At 41.0% G+C, this 13,819-nt stretch overlaps 1 protein-coding gene across 2 annotated transcripts in view; it reads left to right on the forward strand.

The window, feature by feature from the left end:
* LOC126243961 (putative inorganic phosphate cotransporter) overlaps positions 1-13,819 on the forward strand; it is a 212,832-nt gene that overhangs the window by 106,608 nt on the left and 92,405 nt on the right. The window contains exons 2-4 of one of the 2 annotated variants that reach the window (XM_049948202.1): positions 6,052-6,080; positions 7,016-7,123; positions 10,959-11,189. In XM_049948202.1, coding sequence (XP_049804159.1) covers positions 6,052-6,080; positions 7,016-7,123; positions 10,959-11,189 — 368 coding nt within the window. Of the gene's footprint in view, positions 1-6,051; positions 6,081-6,986; positions 7,124-10,958; positions 11,190-13,819 lie in introns of both variants that reach the window. The other variant, XM_049948201.1, reaches the window with a different exon arrangement.

Consider the following 13,819-nt stretch of genomic DNA (forward strand, 5'->3'; position numbering starts at 1 on the left):
GAATGTGAACGTGAAGCAAAGGTTACATTTGGTAACCGACGCTGTTGAACAAAGTGAATATAATATGTTCATTCGTTATTGTGCTGCTATTGGAATCCAGAGTATTTATGCTATTCACAGATACTATACATTAAGCAATATGTGTAATCTGAGGTGTAGACTGATGCCATTCGTTTTCAACAACATGGATTCCGAAGGTGTGCACAAATTCTCGCAGCGTTATTATTTGTTGCAATTTGCAGCCAATATAATTTTGGCGTCATGTGCAATTTTGGTACATAGCCTGGGCTGTCAGGTTGTCTTGTGACACACCAAAGATGAAATGACGATTACATAAGTGAGAAAGTTTTACAGTCCTTTGCTTACCATCATCAATTGTCTCCCTCTTCAATGACGTGATCCAACCTTTTCGTCTAGTTGCGCGTTGCTTTTCATTTGAAAAGGAGAACTTCGTTTCAGGAGGAGAGTAGCTATATGCGAAGTTATAACCAATGACAGTATAATTACAGTTACCCTTCCTACAGCCTGAAGCTCTAAATTACACTATACTGCGTGCGTCAAGAATATAACTGATGCGTCAAGAATATAACTGATGTAAATCTTACACTATTTTTTCTTCCGCGTTTGCTGGTATTTCATCGGATTACATCTCACTTGGAGCGGAAGCCAAGCTGTCCCGAGTACAGTCAAGTGCGATAGTAACGATGCGTTTTGTGCTGTGTGCGGTATGCGCACATCAACTCAGCGATAATACTGGACAAAAGCTTTAGCGGCGCATTTAACTTGGACAGCAGTGGCTGTAGTTACGGAGATGTTTAGCAAACTCAAGTGGCAGACTCTGCAAGAGAGGCGCACTGCACCGCGATGTAGCTTGCAGTCCAGGTTTCGAGAGGGTGCGTTTCTGGATGAGGTATCGAATATATTGCTTCCCCCTACTTATACCGCCCGAGGAGATCACGAATGTAAAATTAGAGAGATTCGAGCGCGCACGGAGGCTTTCCGGCAGTCGTTCTTCCCGCGAACTATACGCGACTGGAACAGGAAAGGGAGGTAATGACAGTGGCACGTAAAGTGCCTCCGCCACACACCGTTGGGTGGCTTGCGGAGTATAAATGTAGATGTAGATGTAGTTCAGACGTAACAAGAGTCTAGCAGAGAAACAATATAGCTTTGAATGTCATATAAACAGAATGAAATAATATACAGCAAATCTCCGCCAATACGCTTCTTAAGGGACCAGACAGAAAGCATAGCATGCTCTCGTTCTTAGCTAACCTAGTATTGTAATTAAACACAATAGTGACGAATATTCCCAACTTAAACGCAAGTAATTTTTCTGCCTGAGCTATGTGTGACGTAAGAGTGTATTGCAGGGATTCCACTGTTGGTTAAACATCGAAGCCACTGAAAACATTAATTATAGTCAGTCGTCTGATAATCCCTGAACTCCTTCCATATCCGCATCCGAAGAATACATTTCGGTAGGCCTACAGGAACTGTCATTTGCTACTTTCATAACGAGGCTATCGACAAGAGAATTAACGCTGCCACCCAAACGCCTAATTTTCTCCTCTTTTATGATGTGCTGTTCTGCATGCCGCCAGCGTCCGGCAGTGATGTGTGATTTGCTTCATGCCTTAGTTGCAGTACGTCTGGCATAACAATTCTATTTCGGTTCAGATTGCAGTCGTACGGTAGCAACAGTAAAAATGCAACATTTGTACGTTGTGCACGATACCGTGAAAATGGTTGTTTTCCCCATGTTTCTATGACGCTTATCACTCTGGCTTGTGTGAGACGAGATCTGTGGTATAAAACAATGGACAGAGTCCATTGATTTTTATTTTTGTCCAAAAAATTTAATTTGTAAAGTTTTCTTAATGTAAACAATCCGCTACGGTCGCAGATTCGAATCCTGCCTCGGGCATGGATGTGTGTGATGTCCTTAGGTTAGTTAGGTTTAAATAGTTCTAAGTTCTAGGGGACTGATGACCGCAGATGTTAAGTCCCATAGTGCTCAGAGCCATTTGAACCATTTGTAAACAATCTACATCAACAATCTTTTATAAAATATCAGTAACTAAGAATTTATATTTACAATGAAAACTGGAATTTTGCATGTGATATATGATTAGAAACAAAAATACGTGCATTTTTCATAAAAAAATATTTTAGATATGTGTTAATTAGAAAATATTCAATGAATTTTTTATATTTAAATGAAGTAGGTATTCGAAACGTACGGGTAAATATCGAAAGAAAGACCACGGTAGGATTCGAAGCAACGATATACAAAGCAACCGATCAACGTTCTCTGATGCTGCCAATTAGACCACACACTTCGTTTTCAGAAGCGTCTTAACCTTCAATACTAAAGCTTGTCGTAAAACTTCAAAGCCGATTTACTCCGTAAACTTGCGAAAAAAAAACGTTAAGAATAGCTCGTTTCTCACATTCTTTAATGGTATTCCACGCCCGTATTTCTCTACAGAGCAGGTACCAGCGTCCGCTATGTTCACAGTACTTATCAACAGCGCGACAGTCAGAGCATAACTTGCGTTAACAGAGACTGCAACTGTACTGGATTTTTGAAAGAAAAACTACACAATTAAAGTATGATTGAGAAAGATCTTTGATGGCCTTTAATGCAGAAGAATATCTTAAAGTTTCAATTACAGCAACAAAATAATAAAATATCTAATACATAAATAGGGGCTACTTCCAAGAGCGTAACAATACCAGTGTCAGTGTGCTACGGCTGCTGTTTGTTTAAATCAGCATTTTTCTTTTTCTTATGACGAAGGAAGTAGGGCACATTTACTCCTCCAATATTGTTGCAAGACTACCTACTAGAGTGCTGCACTTTCAGTTCAGTTTCGTACACTCCCTATCATGGTTTAAGCGGCAAATTGCGGTTAGTTAAAGGTCTTGCTGCTACTTCGCTACGGTATAGTCAGTAGAGGCTGCTGTGTAAGAGTACAAGGGTACGTGAACACCATAACTTTCGACACCTTGTAGATTTATCTGTTATTTTTCTTTGAATACTGTTAAATGTAACATAGTGCAATCTGAAAATACGGCGCTTGAATCTACCGCGTTACTGCTCCTCTATATTATTAAGTTACGTTAAATAAAATTTTAAGATATTCAAATGTATTAACAGCCGTCAACGTTTTTCTTAATAACGCTTTAGCTGCGTAGTTTTTATTTCAAAAATCGTGTACAGTCACAGCCTCTGCAGTTTTGTGCTCTGATTGTCGCGCTGAAATGGCTGAGGCTGCTTTCTGTTCCGTAGTGAAACACACACGTGGAACACGGTTAAAAAGTGCCGAGAAATAGACTGTTCTTAATGTTTCATCATTTTACGAAGATCATCGGCTTTGAAGTTTTCTCAGTGTTGTATTAACGCATTCTCAATCTGGCAGTCGGTATCGTAATGGAATGTGAAATACGTGCGCATGCTCGTGCTGCGGTTAAAAACCCCACGGAATCTTTTTTCTTTTCTCGTTCAATATGAAATACCTACATCTCGTAATTATAAAACTCATCACCATATTTTATGAATAATGCACGACTTCTTGTTTCTAATTACATACTGGACGCGAAATTAATTTTTCCATTACCAATACAAATTCTTAATTATCGATGTTTTATGAAAGACTGTTCATAAAAATTGTTGAAATTAAGAAAACATAAAAACACAAGAATTTAATTTTTTAAAGCAAAAATGAAAAACCAAATCCTCATTTTTTGGACTATGTCCATCGTTTTACACCACAGAGGTAGATACGTGTCGTAGAAACATGAAAAACAACCATTTTCACAGCATTGAACACATCCTAGAAAGGCTGCATTTTTACATTTGCTACTGTACCATTACAATATGAACCCAACAGGACTGATCTGTAGCCAAGCTGCGGGATCTGGCCCCAGAAGTTAACAAGACTGTTAAGCTGTCAGACGTACTGGAACTGCTTTTTCACACGTTACTGCCGAACGTTGGCGGGATACAGAAAAACTTTGTGTTCTGACTTACGGCAGGTCTTGTCATGAGGGAAGCCTCGTCAGCGAGGTCCACCGCATGAGCGTCTAGGGAAGTGATGCCAGTGGTTTCCCTTGCTTTCCACTGATGTTGATGAAATCAGTCCCTCAACGGAGGAAATCTCCGACCCAGCCGGGAATCGAACCCGGGCCCTTGGCGTGACAGACCGCCGCGCGGACCACTCAGTTGTCGGTGCGGACCGCAGGATATAGAACGGTCGTCATAAAAGAAGAAGAGAAAATGGTACGCCTGGTTGGCTTTGTGGATTCTGTTGTTGATAGGCTCGTTAACAACGTAGCAGGTGACACTTTCAGAATTGAAATGCATTTCTCTGTTTCGGATAAGGAAGGAGCTAAGAGATTACCAGACGACTGACTAAGTAATACCTTCAGTGGCTTCAATATTTAACTGTAAGGTGAAATCCTTCAATACTCTCATACGTTACACACAGTTTATGCAGAAAAATTACCCTCTTGTTGAGTTAGCAATTTTCATCATTCTTGTTTTTAATTACAATAGTACATTAGCTAAAAACGATAACGTATTGCGTTTTTCGTCTAGTCGTCGAAGGAGCGTATTGTGGGACATTTTCAGTGTATTATTTCATTCTGCTTAAAAATTAAATTACATTCAAAGCTGTATTGCTCCTCTGTTCGTCTCTTTTTACGTCGCAGTGGTTAGCACACTGGACTCGCATTCGGGAGGACGACGGTTCAATCCCGTCTCCGGCCATCCTGATTTAGGTTTTCCGTGATTTCCCTAAATCGTTTCAGGCAAATGCCGGGATGGTTCCTTTGAAAGGGCACGGCCGATTTCCTTCCCAATCCTTCCCTAACCCGAGCTTGCGCTCCGTCTCTAATGACCTCGTTGTCGACGGGACGTTAAACACTAACCACCACCATCTTTTTACGTGCGAACTGCAGATGGCCACGCCACTGCATGCTAGCTGCACTAGCTGAAAGGCCAGTGCTGTCGAAGTTAAATGCGCCTGTAAAGCTGTTGTCCCGTATTATCGCCAAGTCGATGTGCAAGTAAAGCAGAGCGCAAAACGTACCCGTATTATCGTACTTCACAGTACTCGAGACGGCTTGGCTGCAGTCCCACGTGAAACGGAAATCCAATGAGGTTCCAGCACACGTGCAGGAATACATAATGCAATGTTGGCATCAGGTTTATTCTTATAGTGAACGGATTATAGACTCTATGAAACTTGGCATCAGGGTCGTGAGCACCTCTTCAGTTGTGCACATTTTAAGGAGCTTTTGCGCATGTGCAGCTTACGTGACGTAATTGCCTTGATATGATAAAAAGAAGGTGCACGGTTCTGGGTGTGCTAGCCCTTGCCGCTCAAGTAGAAGGTTACGTTATTGCCATCAAGTGGTAGCATACTGTAGCAGACTTTTATCCCCATTCGCTCGGCGTAAATCGTGCTAGAAGATAGCACAGTCCTCAGATATGCTAATTCACTCACTATATAGCAAAATTAGATCGGACGTCAGTATATGTTACATTTGTACTGGCAGTAAACCTATTTTGTGTGTTTCTGAATGAGTTATAGAATATTAAGCTATGAACTTTATAATTCAGTAATCCATTTGAGACAGTGAGAATCATAATGACCTAAAGCACATCACCATCCATTATGAGACTGTAGCAGTTGTTCATGCTTCTGAAATGTGTTGATCTTATGGTGAGTCAGGCCCACATTGTATTTATGAAAATTCACGAAAAGCTCGATCACTGGTTTCTCTTATACTCACTTAAATGTGAGATCGATGGCAGTATGCTTTATGCCCTTAAAAATCTCAGCGTCTCATTTGTATTCTAGTCAAGCGACCATGTTGATAGACATTAGTACTTGAGTTAATCATTTCCCCAACGGAGTTTGCGTTTGGAAATGCATGCAGTTTTATGGCTGTGAGACAGGCATGGATATGAAAACTCTGGAAAAATGTCTCAAAATATGGTTTAATCTGTTTCATGTAATCATTGTTCCGTATATGTTGCAGGTTCTGCCCTTGGCTACCGCCATCTGCAGGTGATGCTCATGTTTACTGTGTGGGGGAAACGCTTTCGTGTGCAGTGTAAACATGAACTATGTTGAATTTGTTTTAAATGCTAACAGAAAAGTAAAGCCGTGGGCCGGGTCATGAGTCTTGCTTGGGTAGCTCAGTCGGTGGAGCACTTGCCTGCCAAAGACAAAGGTCCCGAGTTCAAGTCTCGATCAGGCACACAGCTTTAATCCGCCAGAAAGTTTTGTATCAGCGCACACTTCGCTGCAAATTGAAAATCTCATTCTGGGAACATAAAACTAAATTATCAGGAAAAGTTAGCCATGATGGAACTAGGGCCTCTGAGAATAGATCCTTTAATTGAGAGAGTGACAAAATCAAATAAGTGTGATCACAAGCGAACATTTAAGAAGGGAAGTGTACAATGAGCACAAGTTGTTATGTGGGTGCAGCATAAGAACATCTGATTTTCAGACCGGAAGTAAATCTGTGAACTAATACATCTGTTAGGGACCTAGTACATCTCTCCGAAAAATTAGAAAAGTATGAAACCTCATACATACATACTCAGCTGTTTACCAGGTAATAGCAGCTTTCTTCAGCCATGATACAGTTTACGACAGTGGCATAATATTTGCAACATTTTTGAAACTTTGACCCCTTCGAGAAAACCAACTGTCCTGCCACTGTCGAAATCGCTCAGCCGACACGTTAACTGTGCAGCATTATCGTGCTATAACTGACTACTCTCTCCTTCAACATCTACCAAGGTCACAACTTACAACATAGCTCCAGGGTGCCTATGCTGGTGGGACAGGAAATGCATGCAGTTTTATGGCTGTGAGACAGGCATGGATATGAAAACTCTGGAAAAATGTCTCAAAATATGGTTTAATCTGTTTCATGTAATCATTGTTCCGTATATGTTGCAGGTTCTGTACTTGGCTACCGCCATCTGCAGGTGATGCTCATGTTCCTGGGAGTGACATTTGCGTATACCTTGAGGACAAATCTTTCAATTGCCATTGTCTCTATGACAGACAAAAACAGCTCAAATCCAAATTTTCCGGTAAGTTTCTGTTGGTTGTAATAATTAGAAACTGTATACTTTATATCTTAGTTATATACTTTATTTATTTATTTTTGCAACACAAAATGCAGAAACATTCTTATGCTCATGCTCACACACACACACACACACACACACACACACACACACACACAGATGAATCTGCTGGTAAATGTTTCATCCACTCCTCCTTCCTAGTTGTCAATAATAACATGTAGAACCCTTCTCTCTTCCCTCTACACTCAGCAGTTACACCCAAGACACAATATAATCATTTTCCAAATGAAAGGTACCAATTAAAATGAAAAAAAGAATACACACACACACACACACACACACACACACACACACACACACACACACAACACTTATTTTAAATTTTTCTATTGTTCAAGGAAGTGCGTCAGCCAAATTTTCTCAATCATGGAAGAACTTATGTAGTATCTATAGTTATTTGTTTACAACAATCAGCACACAAAAAATAAAATGGCAGTTAATAGAACATCAAATTTACACTGACACCTGAGAACATTAACGAAAAATTGTATCCCATGCCAAGCCAGATAATATGCAGTGATCATCATGCAAAATCACAGAATTGTTCTAGACAGTAAGAAGAATCTTCACTGATCATGGCTGAAGCAAGAGAAAGTGAGGTCTTGTTGGCAGCATGCTACCAGCAAGACGTGGCCAGTGCTGGTGTTGACAGTGAGTGAAGCAGATGCTCTCATTTCGACCTTCCACTGGTGGCGTGAAATACAAATTCTCCAGTCACAATGGCGACATACGTCGGTGTGCCACCACTTCCATCCCCTCCTTTAAGAAGTCAACACCACAGGCATTGATGGCAGAAAATAGAGGACCAACCAGGTGAGACCACTGCTATTGACAGGCTGACATGGCCGAGGAGCCCACAGGATCCAGCCACACGTCCCAACAGCAGCACAATTGGTGCTGAATGTCAACAGTGTTTGTCTGCATCAGCGTAACAGCAACCAAAGAGGCATTGCCATTGTGGGGCTGAACTGTCAGCTATCTGTCGCCAGGCAGGGCTTGCAGCCAGAAGTGGCCCAGATGATGGAAAGCCAGGTGCCAGCACGGAAAATGCGCCTTTTGCGATGAGAGATGGCCCAGTAATGACTGGGAAGAGGCGGCCAGGTGCTCTGGCAGATATGTGGCATCCAGGCAGCTGCTGTCATGTCGGTGGGGGGTCCGGTGCAGCTGGTGGTTGCATATCTATGTCTCTGGTGCCAAAGGCAATCAGGTGGAGGTGGCTCCATGGCCCCTGGCCCCTGGAGTGGAGCAGTGGTTTCTAGAGGGATCCCCACCAGTGTTTTCTATAGCTGCAGCTGTGACAGATCAGTGCCCCACTGAGGGTGCAACTGGTTCTGAGGATGGGAGAGTGATACCCTGATGGCTTCTACAGTGACCATTCACTGACCGTGTATTGCTCCCCGGTGCCCATACAGCCTGCCAATGGAAGGTCACCAGGCATGTACAACAGAGGTCACGAATACACCTTTGGCCTTGTCACAGATCAGAGCAGTTGCAGCAGTGTCCAGTGCTGTCGGCTGTGGAAGATCTCCACTGAGCAACTGCCATTCAGTGGAGTGGCCCTGTAGGCTCTGGGAAATAGAGGCAATGCCATGTCAGTGGACATGTCCATCAATTGTGCCTTAAAAGTGTGCACTGTCCACTGTGCCACACCATTCACCTGTGGGTGAAATGGTGTGAGTATGAGGTGCAGAACTCATGAAACAGTGGTGAAGTGAACTGTGGACCATTATCAGAGGATTGTCAGGGGCAACCCTTAGATCGTGAAAAACAGGGTGAGAGCCTGCAGAGTTGCTTCCATTATGGTGGAGTGCATGTGCATGGCATAGGGTTCAAATAGCTCTGAGCACTATGGGACTTAACTTCTGAGGTCATCAGTTCCCTAGAACTTAGAACTAATTAAACCTAACTAACCTAAGGACATCACACACATCCATGCCCGAGGCAGGATTCAAACCTGCGACCGTAGCGGTCGTGCGGTTCCAGACTGTAGCACCTAGAACTGCTCAGTCACCCTGGCTGGCCATGGCATAGGGATAATTGGGCAGTGCATCAACCACCAACAACTGAGTAGAATTATGGAAGGGGCCTGCAGAGTCAATGTTGATGATGTCGGACTTGGCCTGGGCCACGGAGCAGAAAGATGCAGCATCACCACCAGCTGCTCTGTATACTGCTGGCACTCACTGATCTTCATAATTGCTGAATTTATGTCAGGCCAGTAGACAAAATGACATGCAAGGACTTTCATTCAGGTCATACTCCAATGGCCATGAGGTAGGAAAGTAAGGACCGGAGGGATGATGATGCAGGGGTAGTCAAAGTTGGTGCTAAGGAGGAGCATGCCATTAACTACTGCCAGCTGATGATGGAGGAGAAAACAGTTGCAGGGCATATGAGACTCCTTGGCAGGCAGTTGCTCATGCTAACCATTGCACACAAAGTAAATCTTCTGACGGAGCACAAGATTTTTCCGGGTGGACTGTGCTGTGCAATGGCCCATCACCAGAAGTCTACCTACCAAATGCTGCAAATGATCATCGGTCTGAAAACAGACAACTTCAACTTTGTCAAAGGTGATGTTGGGTTCCGTGGGCAAGTGCAGTAACACACACACACACACACACACACACACACACACACACACATTTGCATGCAACATTATCAATCTATAATGAATCTGAATCTCATAATAACACTCACTGAAAACAAAGCCCAATCATGGAGTCATTGTGCTGTTCTGTCAGAAAGCTGGGAAAGGGGACCAAAGAGTGCCACAAGTGGTTTATGGTTGGTTATGAGATAGAATTTGTTGCAATAAAGGAAAATGTGGAACTTCTGGACAGCATACACAATGGTTAAAGCTTCCTTGAATGTTTGTTAACATCTTTGCAATATGCTGTTCAGAGCTATCAGCATTTCTGTGAGCCAAAACTGCCACAACCCTGGATTGGGAGGCATCTGTGGCAAGGACAAGGTGAAGGTGCCAAGGCACAGTGATGACTTGAATAGTGACTTTATGTGGGTGAAAGCTCTGTTGCAGTCTGCCAACTAAAAAAATGAACACCATTTGTATGCAAGATGTTTAACAGAGGAATGAAATTGGGGTAGAAGTTTGAAATAATAACTGATTTTACCCAGATATGACTGAAATACCTGCAGATTCCATAGTTTAGGTAAGTTATCAATAGCTGCTGTGTGGTGCTCTGTAGGTTTGACACTGTCCTGTGCAAGGTAGTGGCCCAAATATTCGATTTCTGTGGATACTATTGTCTTCAGATGCAACACAATTCAGCCAAGGGAACTAAGGTCAACAAGGTGTGGTCACGCAGCCAAGGCATGTGCATGTTTGTCACCATTCCGGTTTTTCATAAAAACACACTGGCATGTACTAGTTACCTCCAGATGTAAAATTTAGTTAAACATAGCTGCCTGATTGTCAGCTAAAATAAGAAGGGAAGAAATTAACATCATCCTACTACAGTCCCATAATCCCATGGAGTGTGTACTTTGTTATAAAATCTGTGTTTCTGTTGTAACATGAGTGGGGACAGATAGTAATGGGTTCATTTTTACCAGACTTAAGACCTGTGTTATGTAGTATTCTCAAAATGGCCAGCAAGCTGTCTAGTGTACATACAAATCATGTATACACATCATTTTGACAGAAAATAATCAATGGAACATTTAATGAACTAACTAATTAACAAGTAAATATCTCCCTTATGTTGAAAGGAAATTCAATTAGGAACTGATGTTTCATACATGTGTCTTCCAACAGGAATATGACTGGGATCCACAAACACGCAGTACAATATTGAGCTCTTTCTTTTGGGGCTATGTGGTGTTCCAAATCCCTGCAGGGCAACTAGCAGAAAGATTTGGTGCCAACATTTTCTTCTCTTGTGCCCTGTTCATCACAGGTGCCTTGTCACTTCTCACGCCAGTGGCTGCAGACCTTGGAGATTGGCCACTTGTCTGTGCATGCCGAGTCCTCCAGGGTGCCTCGCAGGTGAGTTTTCTGGTGAATCAATCATCCTGCAATGCAAGATGTGTCTTACAACACCATATACTGAAAGCCTTTGTATAATTCATTACAAAGGAAACTGTTTGATTATACTGGGTGCCTCATAAGAGTTGCCAGGCATATTTTCTCTGGTATTTCGACAGATACTTACAACTTCACTTTTGCAATATGCAATTGGTGTCAGCCCAAACAAATATTACTCTTAACACATTTCACGGGGTGCCCAGTGTCGACAGGATACGTCAGTTTGTTTCCCGTTTCAAACAAAATTATTTTTAAATTGGAATTTTACATTCCTGTTCAATACAGCACTGCCACATTAGTCTAGTGTGATATTTGTTTTGTTGATATGCATTAAAATGTGACAGAAAATACAAATAATAACCAGTACTCTTGTAGGAACTGAGCAGCCTACTTCTGCATGGCGGTAACTGTCAGGACAGGCCAAGCAAGTGATGTTGCTGCTAGAGCTCTTCTTATTCCTTGTGTTTTAGTGTCCTTGTTAATACATATCAGTAAAATGAATATCACACTAGATTAATTTGGGACCACTCTGTTGAATTGGCATGTAAAATTCCTCTTTAAAATTAATGTTGTGTGCAGTGTGAAATAAACTGATGCTTTCCTCTAATGCTGGGTGTCACAAGAAAGATTTATTTATTTATTTATTTATTTACGTCCTGAATCTTTGTGGTACATATACCATACCTTAGATGTTGGACATTGTTACATTACATTTTTATATTGTTACAACCAACTTATTTTTCAAGATACTGTGTTACTGAGTAAAAACAGTTTTCCAAGAGATATGATGTTACAGATTTTTTAAAGCTATGGATTTTGTTTATGGCCTTTAGGTTACTTGGCAGCTTATTAAACAAATGTGAACCTGAGTGATATACACCTTTCTTGCACAGTGTGGTATAACAATGATGTCTGTGTATGTCACTATTTGCCCTTGTATGGTGTTCATGTACAGATTTATTTTGAATAAATACATTTCCATTTTTTAGCATGCTTTTTTTTAGGAACATTACAACTTCTAGTATATAGATACATGGTAGGGGTAGAATCCCCAGTTCTTTAAAGAATGGTTTGCATGATTTTCGGCTGTTGGCATTTTTCATTACCCTCACAATCTTTTTTTTGTTTCCGGAATGTGGTTATGCAATGAGGAGAATTTCCCCAGAATATGATGCCATATCTTAATAGGGAGTGTATGCAAGCGTAATACACTGCTCTAACTGTTTCAGGACTTGTGTTGTTCCATATAATCCTCATCGCATAAGTCATTTTGGATAGTTTAGAATTTAATGAAGTGATGTGGGAATTCCATTTAAGATTGTCTTGTAAGTAGATGCCAAGGAATTTTGCTTCAGTGACACTGTTAATTCTTTGGTTTTCCATTGACATGTTTGGTTTGTGATGGACAGCACTTGTTTGGGATGACTCTGACTACATGTTTCAGAAGCAAAATTACAAATGTCTGCTGAAACACCAGAGAAACTGTGCCTGACAGTTCCTAGGAGAGACACCCTGTACAATAGATCCTCTTCCTTGTGGCAACCTTGTATGTATTGATGATATTGTTTCATCTGTATATTGTGCTTCTGCTAGAGTCTTGTCCTAGTTTATTTTGTTCTTACAGGTCTTACATGATGTTAAAATGCAGCCAGTTCTGTTATTGTGACCAATCTGAATTATTTTATTCCCTCCAAATAAATCCAACAAAGGTATATTCAATCAGTTAGTCCATTTAAACCTTCTGGTCATCTCCACAAAAATGTAGAATATATTGAATCATTGGTTACTATCATTGAAAACCATTGTTAATTTGTCTGGATCTCTTGCTTTCTGTTAGCTACAGGGAAAGTAACAACATTAGTTGTAAAGGTGCAAGACAAGTCATAATGTACTGTAAATAGAGCTCAGTATTTACAGATTATTTGCAGATATGCTGTTGGTTCATATAAGGTGTGTCTGAAAAGTTTGATGAATGATCTCAGAAAATACAGGAAAGAAAAGTTACTAATAAAATACCTGTATGGGGCTTAAAAGTAATCATCATCTGCTACAACTCTCTTCTGACATTGGTTGTAAAGCTGTTGGAAACTGTCAGCAAACACTTCTTGTGGAATCGCTTGATGTACTGTGATCATGCTTTGACAAAGCAGGCTGATCCAGCCAGCTGTTATGTTTTCTCCCCCCCCTCCCCCCTCCTTCAACACCCCCTCCCTTTCTTTTCTAATTTTGTGATATCTTCAATGCTGTTATTTATAATGCATGTGCACAGTACCTTAAAATTTTGAATTTTGACTCAGGGCTAACTCACCTTAACTTTAATGTCTATTATGTTATTTTGGTTATTCTGAATCATATTTATAGGATTAGTTCAGCAGAAAATCATGTTGATCACAAAATATCAGTAATTTCAGATTTTGTTGTCATTGTTCATACGTGAACATATACCCAATTACAATCTTCCTGATAAAGTAGATAGAAAAGCTATAGCCATAAGTAAAGTATTTAGTGACAAAAATATGTTAGTTACACCATCACTCATTTAGTTTTGTAGTAATTCAAATCTAAAGTTATAGAACAGCATATTTAGGCAA

The sequence above is a fragment of the Schistocerca nitens genome, chromosome 1 (genome assembly GCF_023898315.1).
Source record: "Schistocerca nitens isolate TAMUIC-IGC-003100 chromosome 1, iqSchNite1.1, whole genome shotgun sequence".
In the NCBI taxonomy this organism is placed as follows: domain Eukaryota; kingdom Metazoa; phylum Arthropoda; class Insecta; order Orthoptera; family Acrididae; genus Schistocerca; species Schistocerca nitens.